Source organism: Eriocheir sinensis, chromosome 41 (genome assembly GCF_024679095.1).
Source record: "Eriocheir sinensis breed Jianghai 21 chromosome 41, ASM2467909v1, whole genome shotgun sequence".
Taxonomy (NCBI): domain Eukaryota; kingdom Metazoa; phylum Arthropoda; class Malacostraca; order Decapoda; family Varunidae; genus Eriocheir; species Eriocheir sinensis.
The window spans coordinates 10536154-10557814 of record NC_066549.1 but is presented as its reverse complement, the minus strand read 5'-3'; the positions used below and the strand labels follow the sequence as shown (position 1 = coordinate 10557814).

General features: G+C 44.0%; 1 protein-coding gene and 1 long non-coding RNA gene across 2 annotated transcripts in view; one reads left to right on the top strand and one right to left on the bottom strand.

The window, feature by feature from the left end:
• Positions 1-11133, bottom strand: part of LOC127009637 (uncharacterized) — a 75976-nt gene extending 64843 nt beyond the window's left edge. Inside the window, exon 1 of the long non-coding RNA XR_007762116.1 lies at positions 11072-11133. This is a non-coding gene — a long non-coding RNA (uncharacterized LOC127009637). The remainder of the gene's footprint in view (positions 1-11071) is intronic.
• The window catches only part of LOC127009635 (E3 ubiquitin-protein ligase LNX-like), a 78678-nt gene that overhangs the window by 43124 nt on the left and 13893 nt on the right, over positions 1-21661 (top strand). The window contains exon 4 of the mRNA XM_050882887.1: positions 15900-16006. Coding sequence (XP_050738844.1) covers positions 15900-16006 — 107 coding nt within the window. The remainder of the gene's footprint in view (positions 1-15899; positions 16007-21661) is intronic.

Sequence of the window (21661 nt, the reverse complement as noted above, 5' to 3'; positions counted from 1 at the left end):
TTACTTTTAGTCCACCTTCGGTACCCCCTTAAAAATATGAGTCTTGTCACACAACATAAACTGAACTGAGACTATTAAGCAGACAGACAGGTCCAGTAGCATCCAAAATATCCTCGTCGGTATTATCTCAAGAGGATGGACGTGCTTCTAAACTTGGTCGTGTATTCGCCGTGCAAATGCCGCGGTTTAAATTCATATTCCGTCCGAAACAACTTTGAAATTATTTACAAAGAGACTGCACGGATCCCTGAATGAGCAATTACTTCACCTTCTTCAGTGGCAAATGACTGACTACACAAAACCCACCGCCGAAGAATCACCCCTCCCCGACGTCCTCTCATTTTACCCCGTACAAGGAAGGTCTCTCCTTTTTCCGACACGCTAGCCCACCGCCATTTCACTCATCCTTCGACCCCCGGACTGGCACAAACCTACATAAAAAGAACCTCTTCCCGAATTCCCCCTAAGCCCCGAGGCGCGTGTGAAGAGACGGGCCGGAAGGTGCGCCCACGAAAATGAGACAAAGAGAGCGTGTCATGAAGGGCGAGATTGAGGCGAGAAGCAGGCTACCGTAACACACACACACACACACACACACACGGGGGGGTGGGAGAGAGAGAGAGAGAGAGAGAGAGAGAGAGAGAGAGAGAGAGAGAGAGAGAGAGAGAGAGAGAGAGAGAGAGAGAGAGAGAGAGACGGAGAGGAAAATGAAAGGAATGGAATGGGAAAAGAAGGAAAGGAAAGGAAATGGAAGGGAAAGGAAAAGGAAGAAATAAATGAAATGATAAGGAAAATAACGAAGGGAAGGAAAAAAGATGAATACAAGGTTGAGAGAGAGAGAGAGAGAGAGAGAGAGAGAGAGAGAGAGAGAGAGAGAGAGAGAGAGAGAGAGAGAGAGAGAGAGAGAGAGAGAGAGAGAGAGAGAGAGAGAGAGAGAGAGAGAGAGAGAGAGAGAGAGAGAGAGAGAGAGAGAGAGAGAGAGAGAGAGAGAGAGAGAGAGAGAGGAAATACCATTGCATATGAAGATGACGGGTCCGTGAGAGCGACTAACGACATGGACTTTACCACAGAACTTCAGAACGCTTGGAATTACTGAACGATCCTTCCCTCCCTCTCCCCTACACCTGACGAGCCTCCCCTCTCCTACCCCTTACGACCCTTCCCCTCCTTTCCCTTAAACGAGCCTCCCCTTCTTCCTCTCTCGACCCTCTTCTTTCCTGCCTCCTTCGACCCTCTTCTACCTCCCTCACGACCTTACTCTTGCATCCTCCATCACCCACACCCGCCCACATCCTTCACCCTCACCCCCCATCTCCCTTATCACCCCTTCCTCCCTCACGCACACACCTTTCCCAGCATGAGCAGTAGTTGTTTGTGTCCCGGAGCATGGCACTGACCGGGGAATATACAAAGCAGTAGAAGAGGAGGAAAAGGAGGAAGAAGGCGAAGAGGAGGAGAAGGAGGGGGAGGAAATGGTGGTGGTCAAGGAGAAACAAGAATAGAATGAGGAAAAAGACAATGAAGAAAGAATCAAAAAGTATATGATAATGAGGAATATGAGAAAGAAGGTGATAAAAAGAAGGAGGGAAAGTAGGAAGAAGAGTAACGCAAAACAAAATAGTAGCAGAAGAGGAGGAGGAAGAGGAAGAGGAGGAGGCTTTATGGTCGAAGTTTAGATGCATTTTCTTTTTTGAGAGGGTGAGGGATATTCAGAAACTTGGCGGTCGGCGTTCACGTGGGAGGGGGAAAGAAGAGGCGGGAGAGGGTGGGAGGAGGAGAAGGAGGAGGGGTCGGTGTTCCTCTGGGGGCGTCAAGAGTGAAGATAATTATGTCCTGGAGGAGGTGGGAGAGGAGGGGGACGCGAGCCTCCTGCCCTGCCCAGCCCTTCTGCTGCCTCCTCGCTGCCAGTTTTTAATTTCCGTGATTGCCGCGGGGGTAAGACGAGCTACGTTCCCTACCGACGATGGAAGTAAGGCAGCAAACAAAAAATATTCAACAAGGGAGTTATGAGGTATTTTATTGACTTGCGACGGTGGTGGTGGTTGGGTGAAGGGTGATCGTGGTGGTGGTGTGATATGAAATAGGGTAGACTGTGGTTAGGTTAAGGTTGGGTGACGGTAATGGGGCGGTGTGTTGTGTACTGGTGTGGCATGTTATAGTATGGTGGCGTTATTATTGGTGTAGGTATGGTGCGCCGTGGTGTGGGGCGGGGTGTGATGTGGCGATGACATACCAGAATTGGGCGGCCGGGTGTGGTGTGCTGAATTAAGACTTAGTAAGGGGTTGTTCATTGTGGTGTAGTGTGGAAGTGTGGTGGGGTGGGGTGGTTGAGTTTGGTAGTGTGCGGCAACACTGTTCTGGGGTATGGGGACGAATCTGTGGTGAAGCGCCTCTATGGTATAGTATGGTATGGTATAGTGACATAGTGGTTAAACAGCCTAACTATGAATTCGTGGGCCTTGGTTTGAATCCCGATCCGGGCAGTCGGTGAGCAGCCCACCGAGTTGTTCATGCTCCTTTTCGGACTGCTCGATACAGATACATGGGTACCTGGGGAAACCTGGGGAAGGTGATATGTGGTAACCCAGATGTCACAGTGGTCCGTGTCCCGGGTAATGTGTTCCTAGCTTCCTACCCCCCACAGGTCACAGGTTCAAGAGTCAGTGGGAAGATGAACACCGAAGCCTCGCGTGGCTTTAGGGTATGCCCCTAACTTTACCTTAACTGTATAGCGTGTCATATTGCAGTGGGCAATACTGTGTTGTAGTGGGATGTGATGATGTGTTTCGAACAGGTGTGGCTCATGCTGCCCCCCGGAGCTCATCAATGACCCTCTCTTTTAAAGAGATAATCTAGAATCCGAGTTGATTGGTGGTCTTCTGAACATCATGTGGGTAGTCTTAGGCCTCTCGGCGGTGACTGAAAATTCCCGGCTTGTGGCACACGGAGGGACGCGAACCCGCGTCGTCCTGAACGCGGCGCCGTCAGGCTATCCACTCAGCCATCCCCTCCTCATATATGTATACATAATGTATGTATCATTTTGTTGTGTTTTATAAAGCAAAGACAAAGTCAATGCAAGTTATTAAATTAGTACAATTTGTTTAATTAAACATCTATTTCTGCAACGCTTTTTCAATAATTACTCATATGCAGGAAACAGACGCAATGCACCAGTGCAACGAAATTAAATTTTGAATAATTTCCAAATGCTGCTACATCTGCATAGGATGAATATAACAATCAGTGCAGCGGCGCAGTAAACAAGCGCAACAAAAAGTGTAAAAGTCTTCGGAGGATGAACTCATATTTCTGCAGGCCACGCCGAGGCCGCCCCATGCAGTGGCGGCGCAACAGGCCAACAATAAGCTATACACACGGTCGACGGAAGAAGCACCGCCGCAGTCAGGTCACGTGAGGCTCCGGGGCGGACCAAAGTGATGTGAGAGCTTACAAGAATTCTCACACGCTTACTCAGAATTACATTTACACCCTCCCCGTCTGTCTTGTTTCTGTGTGTCTCTCAGTAAATGTCTTATAAGTCTCTCTCTCTCTCTCTCTCTCTCTCTCTCTCTCTCTCTCTCTCTCTCTCTCTCTCTCTCTCTCTCTCTCTCTCTCTCTCTCACTCTCTCACACACACACACACACACACACACACTCTCTCTCTCTCTCTCTCTCTCTCTCTCTCTCTCATCCATAAACTTCCTGAACCTTCAACCCAATAAACCTCCTTCCTTCTATATATATATATATATATATATATATATATATATATATATATATATATATATATACACACACAGAGAGAGAGAGAGAGAGAGAGAGAGAGAGAGAGAGAGAGAGAGAGAGAGAGAGAGAGAGAGAGAGAGAGAGAGAGAGAGAGAGAGAGAGAGAGAGAGAGACTAATTGTTCTCATTTGTGGAGTCTATGCAAGTTGATGAGGTCCAGTTAAGACAATGTGGTCTTGCTGGCAGACTTTTTAATCGTCGAAGCGCACTTCCGATCTATTTGACTGGTTGAGACAAGTTACTGAGGCAGGGGTGTTTGCCATGCAGGCGATGCACCGGTGGTAGTCGCTCCTATTCTTTATTCTTACGGTTAATTAGGCGCATCGGTCTTCATAAAGTGCCTCGTGAAAGTCAAGATAAACATTATCGAACGGCTCCGCGAACGGAAGACAAAGCGCCGCAGAATGCTAATTAAGCTCAATAAGCACGATCTTCAGCTTTTGGGAGCGTGGCGAGTTTTAATTAGTGCGCCCTTCAGTTAGTGGATTTTGGCCATGACTTCTCTTTCATTATTAGTAAGTGTCATTGATCAGATTCGGAAATTACCATGAATTAGTAGACACCTTTTAAATTGCATGAATATTAATGTCTGTTATGGTCCTTTTATCTTTAGAACATCGCATTGCTTCATTCTCATTCAGTGTCTCTACTTCTGCAATACATTAACGCTGCAACTCACCTTTCAGCGATCAAAGCAACGACAACCTTGCTACACTGCGATGACATGCAAGGAATATGGAAAATAATACGTCTGGAGATTGATGTGCCTTTTATATCATTGAGTTTGTGAGATAAGTAACACACGAAGCCAAAAATGGTCATCAGAGCTTATTTTTTATATGTTCTAAATGCATCTCACCATTTTTTACACTTCTAAGATGTGCCTTTTATAGCATTGAGTTTGTGAGATAAGTAACACACGAAGCCAAAAATGGTCATCAAAGCCTATTTTTATTTATATGTTCTAAATGCATCTCACCGTTTTTCACACTTCTAAGATAACCATGTTGTTCTTGCCCTATGGATGGGTAGTAAGGTCATGTACAGAGGACGATGTTGAGGTGTACCAAAGTAATTTCACACCCACGTCACATTTTGTTTTTGTTTTTGATCGGTTGGGACATAGAACATCATTCTCTTACCCATGATTTCGGCTGAGCCTTTGGCCATTGTTGTTCCCCTTCAGTTTCTGCTTTCTATTACAACTGGAAATGCAGTCTCATTGGCCAGCTTTCTTCTCTGTCGTATCAACAAAGGGTTCAGCACCAATAAACAACTTATCACGACACAATGATGAACTTTCCCGGACAGCATAAGATAAGAGCCTGATGTAAGACCTCCATTATCAGCCGGCCTTGCCCTCGTTCCTTCGCCACAAATAATGGAGCCACTACATACACTCCTTGGCTCTTCCTCCTCTTCCTCCTCCTTTTCGTCGGCCTTCTTCGCCTCCTCCTCCTCAGTCTTCCTTCTTTCATTCCTCCCTTCCTCCCCACCGCTCAACGAAGCACCCCCTTGCGCTGGAACTCTCGAAAACCGCTTAGACTCATGCATTACGTCTCCCTCTTCTTATTTTCGTTTATTTTTATGTGCCGGTCTTGGAGGACGAAGGAGCCTCGAGAGAAGCAGCGCACAGTGCATTTAATTATCTCCGTATTGTTAATTCAGCGGAAATACTTCAAAATCTTAAACAAATGTATCTCAACAACGAACAAAGATTCCAATTCGCATGTGTTGCACTCCACGGCTCTGACAAATAAACTGATAATTGGATTCGAGCATGAATTTAGGTGGCGCTTCTGTAAGCAAGGTTTACGGGGTGAGTGGGAGGGAGACTGCTGGAGAAGAATCGTTACGTCGTTCTTGTTGTAGTGGTGGTAGCGGTGGTGTGGCTGTGATGTTGTGGTGGTGGCGGTGGTGTGGCTGTGATGTTGTGGTTGTGGTGTGGTGTTGGCGTAGAGTGTACTGATGTGTCTGTGGCTGTGGGGTTGGTGCGGAGTGTAGTGTGGTGTCGCTGCAAGGGTGTGTTTGTACCGCTGTGGGTGTGATGCTGTGGTTGTGGTGTGGTGTTGGTGTAGAGTGTACTGATGTGTCTGTGGCTGTGGGGTTGGTGCGGAGTGTAGTGTGGTATCGCTGCAAGGGTGTGTTTGTACCGCTGTGGATGTGATGCTGTGGCTGTGGTGTGGTGTTGGTGTAGAGTGTACTGATGTGTCTGTGGCTGTGGGGTTGGGGCGGAGTGTAGTGTGGTATCGCTGCAAGGGTGTGTTTGTACCGCAGTGGCTGTGATGCTGGTGCGGGGTATGTCAGCGTGGCCCTGCATGTGGTTACGGACGTTTTTAACAACTCGAGTCACGCACGAGACGAAACGTTGTAAACAAAAAAAGGACGCCAAACACTGCTCCCTTTGTTTGCAGGAGTGGTGTTTTACTTTGCTTTAGTTTATGTTTTCCCCTTGAGACGCTTCCTTTGGTGTAAAAAAAAAGTGTATAGATCCTGTAAATGTGTGTGTGTGTGTGTGTGTGTGTGTGTGTGTGTGTGTGTGTGTGTGTGTGTGTGTGTTTTATGAGTGTATACACCCTGAATACCTCCTCCCGTGGGCCGCCGCCTCGTGCCGCCGGCTATTGGCTGGCTGCTCCCCGAGGCTCCAAGCACCCGAGGAGTTCATTATTAACCAGGCAGCCTTCTTTATCATTCCTCCCACGGCCCAGCGCCATCGTCCTCCCGCTTCGAGCCGGATCACTGTCCCCACCACTACCACCACTGTTACCACCTCTATAAGAAAACGACAGCTACCACCACAACCTCTACCACCACAACCCCCACCAACTACTTTTACCGTTATCTCTACAACCACTACCACAGAGCACAGCCACAACTATAACCAACCAAAAAACCACCATTACTACCACTATAAGAAAACGACAGCTACCACCACAACCTCTATCACCACTACCCCCACCCACTACCTTTACCGTTATCTCTACTACCACTACCACAGAGCACAGCCACAACTATAACCAACCAAAAAAACACCATTACTACCACTATAAGAAAAGCGACGGCTACCACCACAACCACTATCACCACTACCACCATTACTGTTATCACCACTACCACTACCACAGAGCACAACCACCACGATCACCAACTAAAACCACCACCAACAACAACATCACAACTATCATTACCACCACCGACAACAACAGCAATAAGAGCAAAACATCACCATTATCATCAACAACAACCACTAACATCACCACCACCAACCGCAACCAAAACCACCTCCACCAACAGACACAGAGAAAAATATGAATAAGGTAAATAATGCATAACCGTCAGCTAGAATGCCGCACTATATCAAAATTTAATCATAAGTGAAAAATATAATGGTGTGTTTTAATTGATAATGAGATAAAAATGATATGCAGTAAATTAGAAGAGAATAAGTTCCCTTTTCTTTTCATAGTGATATTTTTTTTATTATTCTTGTGTTTTTGAGATTCGACAGCACGTCATGCCTCTGTGGGTCATGGCACTCTCAGCCTGCCCCTCCCCTTCACTCTTCATTAACTTCGTCGTCACATACAAGGAAAAAAAATCATCCCCAGCCGCATCACAGACTTCGGCAGAACAAAAGTTAACGAGAGGGGCTCAGAATTTTGGACCCTCAAGAGCTGTTCCACATGATGGCAAGAGGAGAGATAGTCCTCGATCGGGCTGTCAACACGCGCCGGGGAGCTGAGAGTCACCTGCTGCTCCTCGTCAAGCGGACAAATTTCTTATGAGATCACCTGAGCTTCCTGACAAAGAGACTGAACAATGCCTGGATCGAGTTTACTTTCTCGGAAACGGCCTCCAAGCTTTTAACAATTGGCTGTTGTACAAAGACAAGCTGAGTCACGTTGCAAATCTTGTGGACCTTTTTAAACTGGGCTGTACTTGGTATATCAGCCAACATGAGAGGATATTGTAGTTCAATTTCAGAAAAGTCTTCACAAAGTGGCTCAAACACATAAAACGGCTGAACTTTCTTGACCTTGATCTGTCCGTAAATCAGTTTGACGTGATCCATCACAGGAGTATCTTGTCCTTCAGTTTCCAGAAAGTCTTTACAAAGTGACTCAAAGTAACAGGCCGGCTGAACTTCGTCGCTTCTTTCTTGGGCTTTCTTGACCGGGTCAAAATGGGGGTATTTTGCTCATTATTTTCCGGGAAGTGTTCATAAACTAACGGATCTCTACAAACGTACAGAGCTTCGTTGCAGATCTTAGTTTTTTTATTTAGGTTTGCACTTCGTAAATCAACTGAATGTCTTCAGCAATTTCATCAAGGACCAGCTGGAAGACGTCAACAGTAAGGAAAACACCCCCAGCCGCGTAAAAGATTTCGGCAGAACAAAAGTTTGACGAGACCGATTCAGATTTTTGAACTCTCAAAATCTGTTCCACAAGAATGTGCGGAGAGAGTTCGCCCTCGACCAGGATGTCAGCACACGCCGAGGAGATGAGAGTCACCTGGTGATTCTCGCCAATCAAATAATCTCTCAACTCCTCAGTAACCTCCCAGCGTGTTTGCTCCACGTTCTCCCAAAGGAAAAGGACTTCTTCACATCCTAGCTGAATTTCCTCTCTGATGGACAGAACTTCTTCCCAAATCTGCAGAGCAATTTCGCGGATAAATTATATTTCTTCCCACATCCTCTGAACTATTTTATCAACAGCCTCACCGCCACGACTGTCAATAACTTCTTGCCAAATGGCCTGCAAGTGTTACCAAATCAGTTACACGTCCTTCCAGAGGAACTTTGCCTCCTCGCAGTTGACCTCAACGTCTTGGCAATGCGAGTAAAATTCTTCGGAGACCACCTGAGCTTCGTACCAAAGGAACTGAGCCATGTTCTGGATCGAGTTTACTTTCTTATATATGGCACCCAAGTCTTCAACAAGTGGCTGCTGTACAAAGACCCGCTGAGCCACAACGCAGGTCTTGTGACTCTTTGAGCTGGGTATGAGCTTCGTACCTTGGATGGCTTGATATGCTTCACTGGCGTTGACATTCCTCACATAAGTCTTGCTGTCCTTCACTGAGAAGAACGTTACCCTGGAAGTCTTGATGGGCACTCATTAGGCAGGACGTCTTGATGTGCTTCGCTGGCCTTCTATTTTTTCTCTTGGGAGTCATCATTAACAAAAAAAAAATTCACAGATCTGATAAGCATCGTTACAGACCCTTTGATCCTCTTTGTACTGGGTCTGTTCCTCATGATTCAAGTGAATGATGTTAACAGCCGATGAAGGGCATGCGAGCTCTTGAGAAATGTGTTTGTAGCTTCATTTATAATGTTCTCTGAGAGCTGAGACGTCCAGCTGACAAGGCTCATGGGTTTCGCATGACGCCGGCGTCTTTTCACTCTCCTCGTCACCAGTACATTATCTTCAGGCTCGTTTTCAGTGTTCTCAGGGATCTCAGCCCGAGGCGGCCCTGAGAACGAAAAAGCGAACGAGAGCAAGAGCGTCAGAGTGAGCTTTAATGTCCACACTGGGAGCGACTCAGTGCATCCATCATCTCTCTCGCTGCCACCTTCGTGAACAGGTCACCGTCGGCGCCCGTGAGGAATGAGGTGAAATGTTTTTTTCTTTTTTTTATAAATAGTTCCGTGCTTCTCTTAAAAGGCGTTTTATGAAAAATGAATATGCAATCGTGTTCAGGAGATTTTTCATATTATGATGAAATTGTTTATTTTATTAATTTCATATCCGCTGGCGACGCACCCCTAGCATGTGTCCTCATTGATTGATTGATTGATAGCCGCTTCAAATGGCAGCCATACGTAAAGTGTGTTACAAACATTACAGAGCGGCTCGTTGACCTTGACTCGTCAAAATTTCTTTGTTTTTTGTTTTTTTACCAAACATTCCTACACATAGCCAGCGAGCGAGCGTGCGCGCGCGAGAGAGAGAGAGAGAGAGAGAGAGAGAGAGAGAGAGAGAGAGAGAGAGAGAGAGAGAGAGAGAGAGAGAGAGAGAGAGAGAGAGAGAATTTTCCTCTCTACTAAATCATGCCACTTATTCACACAGTATATTGCCCCAAAAATATGTCTATCTGTCTATCTACCCATCTGTCTGTGTTTGTCTTTCTGCTGCTTATCCTCTGTATTGATGGTATGAACACATGAATAAGTAGTGATGTTAATAAGTCTGTGAAAGATCAGTATAGAGTAACTGAGTTAAATCAGGACGCCAGTGTTAAGCAGGACGAATTTGATAGATTGCGTAGTCGGGCGGAGAAGCGACAAACGGAGTTCAATGTCAGGAAGTGCAATATTCTGTGCGTAGGCAAGATTATTCCTTATATAACACTCCCCTAAGCAGGTCTAAGAGTGAGAAGGATTTTGGAGTCTTAGTGAGCACTGATTTCCGCCCAAGGGCTCAGTCAGGCTAAGAACCGTGCAAAAAGGGTACCAAGTTTCATTTCAAGGATCGTAAACATTAGGAACGCTGAGGTCATCATTCAGCTATATTTAGCATTAGTCAAACCTCATCTCGATTATGCGGTTCAGTACTGGTCTTCTTATGACAGGATGAATATCAGACTGTTAAAATATGTGCAGAGGAGGTTAACAAAATTATTCACGGATTGAGAAACTTACCTAATAAGGACACACATAAACTTTAAAATTTGAATTATTTAGACAGGCGAGGGGGGCGAGGAGACTTGATAGAAGATTATAAATGGATTAAGGGTCTTAAGATGGTGATGTTAATAAGGTTCTGGTGGTAAAAGGGCCAGGCAGGCAAGACATGTAGCAAGTTTGGATAAATTCAGATTGAACAAGGACAAGAATTAGTTTAATAGTTTGTGAATGAGTGGAAATCATGTGGCCGTTGTATTTGTCTATCTATCTATTTACTTTATATATTTTTTTGCATATATGTAAAGAAAAGCATATGTCTGTCCATCTGTCTATCTCTATGCATCCGCTGGCCGCCTTCAAGAAAACGTTAGATAAATTCATGGATTGTGAAGTTAAGGGGAGTTAGGTTTACAGGAGCTGCCTTGTGAAGGACTACCAGCCTCTTGCAGACTCCTTATGGTCTTTCTTTTCATGTTCTTATCCATCACCACCATCACCAATACCGCCACCACCATCAACACCACTGCCAGCACAACGACCCACTGGCGTCACGTTGCGGTCACTATTATCAATCTCAGCTCCGATATGTCTTTGGGAACAATAAATCATGAGCCGTTGAAATATTAAAGCGCATTTTTCCTCTACTCACCCCTCGCGTGACTCCCCGACGCCGCCAGCTGGTGCTCCGCGACGCCCGATCCTCGTCACGCCTGCACCGGGAAAGAAAAAGTGTCCTGATGAGTTAGGAAAGGAATTGTTGCTGGGACGTGAACAGCAAACACACACACACACACACACACACACACACACACACACACACACACACACACACACACACACACTCTCCTATGTATACTCGCACTCAAAATAGAAGTTGACACCCTACCCTGAACTGAACAGCAAGCACACACACACACACACACACACACACACACACACACACACACACACACACACTCTCCTATGTATACTCGCACTCAAAATAGAAGTTGACACCCTACCCTGAACTGAACAGCAAACACACACACACACACACACACACACACACACACACACACACACACACACACACACACACACACACACACACACACACACACTCTTCTATGTAAACTCGCACGCAAAATAGAAGTTGGCACCCTATCCTGAACTGAATGTTTCCTAAAGCTGAAAAAAATACCCGCAGATTATTAAAATTTATGCATTAAGCTTCAGCACTTTTAACATCATAAAGAAAACTGGTGAATTACGGCTATTGCGACGAGGAACAGCTTTCGCCTTTAATTTTATTTTTTTCCTATTTTTTTCATCTTCATCAACATCATTATCATCTTTTATTTTTATTTTACTTCTTTTCTCTGTTATTTTTTTCTCCTTTTCCTTTTATTTTTTTTCTTATTTTTATCATTATTATTATCATCATCATCATCACTATTACCATCAAAATCATTTTTACTGTTATTACGGCCATCGTCATCATCATTAGCAAGTCTCTGCAGGCGGGAAGAAACACCCTGAGAGCCTTCTGGAGGCGACGCTTTCAAGCCAAAGAAAATTACAAAATGCTCTCCAAGAATCACAGACGGTTTTTTCACCTGAGGGTGTTTGCATTCAGAATGTCATTAGTGAGAATTTTCCCTAATAACACAAGAAATTATAATGTAAACTGAAAAGGTAAAGGTCTTGCAACACGTAGGCGTGGATGCAAAATTGATGCGTATATCGTAATGGACATAGCGGAGGGAGGATGACGCAAACTTCTGCTGGCAGACATTCCATATCCATCACGCTGGTGACGCTAAAATCTGGTAGCTCTGTAAAAATAAAGGAATCGATCCAGTCCTCTTGCATCATAATTATGGAACAGACCATCTTTAACAGGCACACCCATGCCTTACCGGGCAAAGGCGAGGCCCTCACTATTTAATAAAGGGCCTTGGCCAGGGCAGACCACCAGTATCCTCGAGGTAAAATATCGGCGCTCTGGCTCGCCACATAAAAAAGGCTCTTAAAATAAAAGGATGTTTGAGCAACAAAAATAAAATTAAATGAAAAAGTAAAAAGATGTCTGGATTGCGGCTTAAAAACTGTGTTGTACAGACAACGCTGTATAAAATTGGTTACATAGGCTTGGATGTAGATGACCACTTTCAACTTAAAAATGCATCTGCCATGGAAATATATGAAAAAAATCACGTCCGAGAGTAGGAATAAAAGTGTACGGCACACCCGCCGGGCCCGAGCCGCCGCGCCAGGTGACGAGATAATAGAGAGTGCCGACGTCATGTTGCCTAATGACCACTTCCCACAGCAGCCTCCCGCCGAGCCCTTGCCTGTAATCTGAAGGATTAAGAAATTCATACGGATTCCAAGAACAAGAACAAACCAACAACACAATAGGCTAAAAAGAAATGGATTTGTAATGCTGCAAGTTAATGCAAACTCAACAACGCCAGACACGATGAATCGAAAGGCAGTGCACAGCTCCGAGGAAAGCTTGCACCTGTGCCGGGAGGCGGGGAGGTCAGCATCCTCACTCTGCAGGAACTAACTGCATCGTAAATATCGCCAAAACTTTCAGCGATGCAGAAAATATATTGAAAAAATTACCTCGAATAAAGAAAATGCGGATGTAAATTAAACAATAGAGACGATCTATCCAGAAATTGGTGTTGCATAACACGTGAGTATGTAAAAGTTTTCGGGGCCATTGTCATACACTCAGGCAAGCTTATTGATATTGAATAGACTACATACTTTATTTTATTTTATAAGGTAAGTTAGACCAGCAAATGAGAAAATGCTTCATATGCTGTTCATGTAATTCACAGGAACAATGTACTGTCAGCTGCATTAGCTTAGCTGTCGTCATAATAGATGTTGAACATTATCTGGGGTGGACACAAATAATATGTTCTTTCACACACACACACACACACACACACACACACACACACACACACAGTACAATGAACGCCAAGCAGAAAACGTCATATAAAACAGATAATACAAAAGATAAGACAACAAACTTGCAGCGACTCGGCAGGTAAGGCATTCAAGCTGAAAATTAGGGAAACAAGAGGACAAAAATGCAATATAGCCCAGACAATAAACACAAGGCTTAGGTTACCCTGTGAAGCCAATAGTCTACAATACATTTAAAGGACAACAACGCTCATCTCATTCCCTCCTTTGCGCAACAGTTCCTGCACACCTACACTCGTTACGGTAATTATATTGTTCTCTGCAGGCAGCGAGCACACCGTCCAAGGCAACGTGTAATTATGATGGCTCAGGAGCATACAAGATATTATACAATGACATCATAATATATATAATTTGATACCTTCCGCCCTTGACTGGTGTATGTGTGTGTGTGTGTGTGTGTGTGTGTGTGTGTGTGTGTTTTCTCTTTCACTCACTCACTCACTATCTATCAGTCAATCAATTAATCCGTCTATCAATCAGTCAGTCTATCTGTATCAACTTGTATATCCGTCCATCTATTTACTTTATATATTTTTTGCATATATGTAAAGAAAAGCATATGTCTGTCCATCTGTCTATCTCTCTGCATATATCCATCTATCTGCCTCCCAAACACAACACAAGAATTACCAAGAGACATCGCAAAGCAACCAACTCATAATAATGAATCCCAAGACACAAGGCAAGCGAAAATACAAGTGAAGGAAGGAGACTCGTGGTGAGGGAGAAAGAGGAGAGTTGATAAAGATGCGAAAAGAGAAAGGAAGAAATAAAAAAGAATGGAAGCAAGGGAATGAAGTCCGAGTGCGTTAGGGAGCGAGGGAGGGAGGCAGGACACGGCGGGCAAGGGGCAGCAACGAAACACTGGCTCGAAGGTTCGTCACAAAATTCATATTCGTGAGGGCGTCCCACCACAGCGAGGTTGTCCCCGTGCGTTCCCTTCATTCCTGTCGGCCTTTTTTCTGAGAACTAACTCACTTTTTTTAACTTTGACTGTTCTCTCACCGTCTTCCTGCCTCTGCCTGTCAGTTGAAGTTAATATACATGAGAGAAAGACTATCATGCTAAAAAATCGTTGGAATGGTAATAAATAGTCATCGTATCAACATTTTAAAGTAGATAATAAAAGGGTGAACATAAACGAGGTAACAACAAAAAACAAAAACATAAAGACAACAGCAGCAGCACCAACTGAAAGACGAGGAGGAGGAGGAGGAGGAAGAGCAGGAGGAGGAGGTGCAGCAGGAGGAGGAGGAGAAAGAGAAAGAGAGGAAGGATAAAATGGGAGGTGGAGGAGGAGGGGGAGGGAAAACCATTGTCTCCTGAGCCCCGGTGAAATATTAACCCAGAGCAAGCCTCATGCATATTGCGAGAGAGGCGATGAGAAATGTTTACAAATATTAGCTTAAGACGCGCATGTACACTCACCCTCATACACACACACACACACACACACACACACACACACACACACACACACACACACACACTGCAATGTCGGGTGCGCAAGGAATAAATTAATTGAGATGTGTTGAGACAAATATAAAGAAACGAGAGTATATAATTTGGTCCTCACACACACACAAAAAAAAAAAAGAGAGAGAGAGAGAGAGAGAGAGAGAAATACCAGCCTGTGTCAATAATGCCACTATTGGAAAGGGATAATTTGAAGTTGGGAGCCGATATATAAGTTAACGTGGCGAGAGGGATAATAAATGACGCCCCATTACAAGCTTCTTCCGCCGACCTAACACTTACCGCTGCCCCACAAACAGGAACAGGCGTGGCAGCTGAACCCTTTACCGCTCGACCCACCGCTCCTTCTCCTCCTCCTCTTCCCATATTCTGCCTACCACTTACTTTTAGGGGGGAGACGATAAACATGAGGGATGGCCTTCCAATGAGCCTTGTGGGTAGGGTTGGGTGGTGAGTTTACATGTACATTAATGAAACTTTATTTGACGTGAAGGTAAAGGATGTTATGCTTAGTGTCTGTCGTATACTTCACCACTCTATCTCTTTCTCTCCATCTCTGTCTGTCTACTCATCATCTATCTATCTCCCTATCAGAGCGAGGAATGTCATAATATTTACTCTGTACTACGGCACGCTGCAGATGAAATGTAACATGCACGCAGTAATATAGTGTTACTTTGCTGATGCCAGGAATACTGAACACACACGAAGGAAACTGTAAGAAAACAAGTTTTTCGCTGACTGGATATATTTTTCAGATTCAATGCAGGAGAATCTGCACCATTAACTTTACGATTTACGATTCTTTTTTTGTGATTTACTGGAAGCATGCATATGTTCTGGCACCGGCAAATGTATTACCAATATAGTAATGCAAAGAGTTTTCCAGAACGGAAGTATGAACAGCAGACAATTTATAAGTGATTCACATAAACCTCAGAAGCATCATAAATCTTCTTCGTCTTTTGCTATGCCATGATGACCTCTCCTAGTACTGCCTTCTCCCTCAACAGGCATCACGCGGCTGCCTATCCTCGAAGGGGAGATCTCACACATCGAGATTCCCCGGCGACACTCAGCTCTTGGCCTCACCATCGTGGGCGGCGCCGACACTCCTCTGGTAAGTCAAAGCTCCTCCTCCTCCTCCTCCTCCTACTCCTCCTTTGTTTTATGATCAGATGGTGACTACGCTTTCCTGTCAACGGGCACCTAACCCTCCCCGACCATCCATCTCACTCCCCGCCGCTTCCTCTCACGTATGTCAGAGGCACACGATTAACAAACACACCAGTTGCCGTGCGATGGGACACCCCTCACAATAAACCGGAAAGGGAACAGAAGGTGGCGGTGTTTATTAACGTACTAATGACACACACACACACACACACACACACACACACACTGAAAATGTGACAGTCATCTTAAGGAACATGTCTTTATGATGCGCTACGAAAATTTGGCAACATGTTACTTCCAGTCAAAGGTAACAACATATAAGAAACTTATTTCATGAAAAAAATATATATAAAAGAAAATTGCTCGTTCACATCAATGACGGATTACGTTGAGGTAAGATGGAGACAGGCAAATGAAATGCTACAAACACGAACAGCACATAGGGTTCGCTGCATCCCGTGGAGGGTCACACACCTGTACACCTTGGTCAGAAATTGTCTTCCTAGGCCTCGAATGTGTTTGCTTGGCCCGGCAGCAGCCAAGTGTGTCTGGGAGCACCGCGTCACCCCCCGTGGCGTCCAACGAGGCCCAAAGTTTTCATGTATCTCCATGTACATTCATAATTATCGGATAGTTTTATTTTCATTTCTGCCTCTAATACTGTAATACCAACATCTTCGTTTCATAATATTCATACTTTACTATACGTACATTTCAGCGGCGGACAAACGCTGTTTTTCGCAAATATCTTCTAAACGATTATTAACTAAGAGCATGGTACAATTCCATGGAGACAAGACGTATTTCACGTTGATAATTACTGCACAACACCTGGGTGCGCCTCGGCAGTCAATGAGTTATACCCTGCCTCTGCAAGTCATAGTCTCGGCCTGGGGAAGGGGGGTGGTGTGAGTAGGGGGGTGAAGAGGGAAACGAGGAGGCCGGGGATACTGCAATATTGGGGTAGGGAAGGAGTGGTCTGGGGGTTGTTCGGGGCGTTGGTGGAGGGGTTAGACGAGAACCCCACACTCGTCCGATTCTGTATAACACCTTAGATATGATGACTGGATTAGGCTTAATATCAGTCAGTAAACTCCTCACATAACACATATAGTAATGTGGTATGTTAGCCATAAATTAGGTCCGGATGTTAATTGTAGTGTTCTGAAATATCATACTGATCCAACGATTCGTTTAGGAGATATTTGCGAAAAACAGCGTTTGTCCGCCGCTGAAATGTAAAGTAGTTTTCACTATTTGTTATGATTTTACCTTAGGGATGATAATATAATTAAACTATGAAACATGAATGAATTTCCAATGATCCTGTGTGTTTATTAAGTCTCAAGCGTGTCAAGAAAATTTCATAAGAATATTAATCGATGTTTTTCCTTTACCTTTTAATGTATTTAGAATGTACACTTACAACACAACAAATTAGCTGGCTGTTGCAAAAAAATATTAACCATAAAGTAATATTTCGTTCCAAATAGTTTTACTGTTACGGATAACAAAATATATGAAAATTAGTTAAAAACAAAACAATGTGAGCACGTAATTATAATTAGCATGCAAAAGTTTTAATTGACTAAATTACTACCTTTTTCCACTAAGCAAGGCTTGAGAAATTAACGAGACTGATAGCTTCCACACTCGTGTTTCCTCCTCTTTTCTACTCCGGTAATTACTCGCAGGGTATCTGCAATGGCTTCCATTTTGTTTCACTCACAAGAATGTTTTCTGGTTAAACGAAATATACACTTTCGATATAATAGTTTATCTTCTGACAGTCTTTAAAAAGGTGAGCAAAAACAGCCGTCCGCTGTTAGTGCTGTCTGTGCAAACCAGTTCCGCCGCAAAAGTGGAAATTTTCAATGGAGTGTCGACTATTACAGTGGAATTACTTCTTTTGAGTTTATATTTTTTCCCGACGGATTCACTCGGAACACCTGCGTGCGGGAAAAAGTCTAATTGCCGCCTCGGTGCAAACGCGGCCCAGACTAAATTGTGGCTCGCTAAACGAGGGCGTGTGTGTTTTATCTTCCTTAATTCTATAGATTATGTAAGCCTCTTCAGCTAGGTTTTGTAATTCCCACAAAAAAATCAAAAGTATGATGTTCTAGTCAGCCATATGTCTTCATAATTCTCCCAATAATGCTTGTAGGTACATTAACCTTCATTTACTATAACGGGCGGGGCCTCAGTTCACAGTTGATTGATTTAAACTAAAGAGTTCGATCAAGTCAGACTGACCAAGTGGGACCTAAGATAGGGAGACAGTGGCTGAGTGGTTAGCGTGCGGGTCCCGCGTTCCCCGAGTTCTGGACAATGCGGGTTCGAGTCTGCCGCTACCACCTGCGATTTTTCAGTTACCGCCGAGTGGCCTAAGACTACCCACATGTTGTCCTGAAGACCACCTATCAACCCGGACTCTAGAAGAGCTAGCCAAGGGAATCAAGAATGAGCTCCGGGGGGCAGCATGAGCCAAGAATACATGGCGCCACTATAAACACTTGCCTGCGCCATGACGGGCTTGCACTGACCACCAGGACCCTACAGAAAGCCTACCGGCGCTATAGACCAGAACGTAATAAAAAAAAGAGATGTTCAACAACCATGATCAGTTAGAGAAAATGGTCATTCATAAGAAAACTCTAGAAACCGTAAATAATTATGTATACTTTTGACAACTGATACAAGCGAATCACTCACTAGAACCAAAACTAACAAGGCATACAAGGCTGGGCTGGAGTGCGTTTGGATAGCAAGGTGGGAGGCTCTCTTCCGTTGTGCTTCAAGCAAAGGGTTGTGCATCATTGTGTTCCCAGGCACGAGTTCTGAACAGACATGAACACTGATGGCCGTCTGTTCCATGTGAGCATGCTTTGTTTCATTCCCCTTTAACCCTAGTTGTAGACCTTCCTTGTTTAATTCTACCGTATACTACACTACTGAGCTCCGTGTGTGTGTTTGTGTTTGTGTGTGCATGTGTGTGTGTGGGTGTGGGTGTGGGTGCGTGCGTGCGTGCGTGCGTCCGTGCGTGCGTGCGTGCGTGCGTGCGTGTGTGTGTGTGTGTGTGTGTGTGTGTGTGTGTGTGTGTGTGTGTGTGTGTACTCAAGCTTCAACAATGAATAATATTTTTCAGTGATCAACTCTCACGTGGGGAAGAACCAGGGATGTGATGGAAAGCTATAAAGGGTTCGTGGGACCTCTCCCTCTTAAAGTGGAAGACAAGTAAGAAGGGACATACTGCAAATATATTTTAAAACCCACATCTCTTTCAGGGACCAACATGATGTAAGCTATTTTGATGACCTTGGTTCATGTCACTTTGTCGTCAAAGAAAAAACCCTGACTGACTGATTTACCACGTCAATGGTTGTACGTATTGTATGGAAGGAAGGATGCGCGCGTCACCAAAGCCCGCGACTATCCCGCTTGAAGCCCACAGAGCTATAGACTTGAGGGTTCAACTCCAATCTCTCGCCACGGTGAGAGATGAAGCCACTGCTCCTGCCTGTCGGCCGCCATAGGGTGACGGATTGGCGACCTTTCCATGATTCCACATGTTTACACTTAGCCACTATTAGCCAGCCACCATCATGATATTTTGGAAAACTGAGCCGATCATCGTGTTGATGCGACATTGCTGCATATCATGGTCACAAATTTATTGCACTTAGGTATACCTACAAAAATATAACGAGAAAAAATATAGTAGTGTATAAACATTTTTGTTCACCTTTTTTGTTTCAACTCCTTGTCATTCGTTTACTTTTTATTGCATTAGATTTTCGTTTACAGTTTTAAATTCAGCACATTTTTACGATTGAGATGGTGTATGACATGTACCAATGTAACAATAACCAGGGGGTAAAAAATGGACAAGAAAATAACGTCTATCTGACAGAGGATCGCCGAGGCGCTGGTGGGCAGGGAGGAAAATTAAGGTGTTATTATTTTATGGATTTATTGAATGAAACTAATGCTAAGTACTATTACTACATACTATACAGAGAGAGAGAGAGAGAGAGAGAGAGAGAGAGAGAGAGAGAGAGAGAGAGAGAGAGAGAGAGAGAGAGATTGACATAGATACATAGACTCTAGAGAGAGAGAGAGAGAGAGAGAGAGAGAGAGAGAGAGAGAGAGAGAGAGAGAGAGAGAGAGAGAGAGAGAGAGAGAGAGAGAGAGAGAGAGAGAGAGAGAGAGAGAGAGAGAGAGAGAGAGAGAGGGACAGAGAGAGAGAGAGAGAGAGAAGAGAGAGAGAGAGAGAAGAGAAGAGAGAGAGAGAGAGAGAGAGAGAGAGAGAGAGAGAGAGAGAGAGAGAGAGAGAGAGAGAGAGAGAGAGAGAGAGAGAGAGAGAGAGAGGAGAGACGACTAATAGGCACTCGAGCAGCTGCCACTGGAATATAATACTTTCCCTTTACCACTGCACTAATGGCTTCCTTTTAAAGTATTCTATGCGTCCATTGTTTCTCGTGTGTGTGTGTGTGTGTGTGTGTGTGCGTCGTTTCACCATATAAGTTCAAACGCTACACTTTTTTGTCATTATTTTGTTACTGACTCTATAAAGAATAAATTCCACAGCTGTATTCACAAAATATTTAACTGTGCATTATTCACGGCCGTCGTAACGTGCACCGGGAGGAGCAAATAGATGAGTCGATTTAAAAATTTACCCGCTCGAAATTAGTAAGACCTTTAAAATAGGTCCTACACTAGCATGATCAATAAAAGATCAAGTTCGTTGGCGCCACATCCTCTTGTGGTGACAGGTGTGCTACGGGAAGACAGGTGCAGAGTTTAGGTTCAGAGAGAATGTAGAGACAGGCGAGGGACGGAGGAAAGCAATTTAAGAGTGTTATCAAGCTCCTCCTCCTTACCCTCGGATGAAGGGGCGGGCGCGATCGTTGGTTTGGGAGGCAATTTCGTTATGGTAAATATTGGCATAGAGGATGACTGATTGACTCAAAGGAATTTCTTATTACATGACGCGATTCCGAATTTTTTTCTCGGCACCGAACTAGTATATATATATATATATATATATATATATATATATATATATATATATATATATATATATATATATATATATATATATATATATATATATATATATATATATATATATATATATATATATATATATATATATATATGAGGGAATCAAGACACCTCTCCTCCCGAAATTGACCTATCTTTCGACCACTCGTATATACAGATGCTATATTTTTTTTATAGTGGTGCCCGTTATGTTTGGCTCATGCTGCCCCCCCGGAACTCATTCTTGATTCACTGGACGGTTTCTTCTAGAGTATCCCATGTGGGATTCGAACCGACGTTGTCCATGGCGCCGTGAATGAGAGCCCAGCACACTAACCACTCAGCCACCGCCTACATATATATATATATATATATATATATATATATATATATATATATATATATATATATATATCTCTCTCTCTCTCTCTCTCTCTCTCTCTCTCTCTATATATATATATATATATATATATATATATATATATGTATGTATGTATGCTTCTATACATACATAAGTAAATTAATACATACATACAAACATATATACCTACAT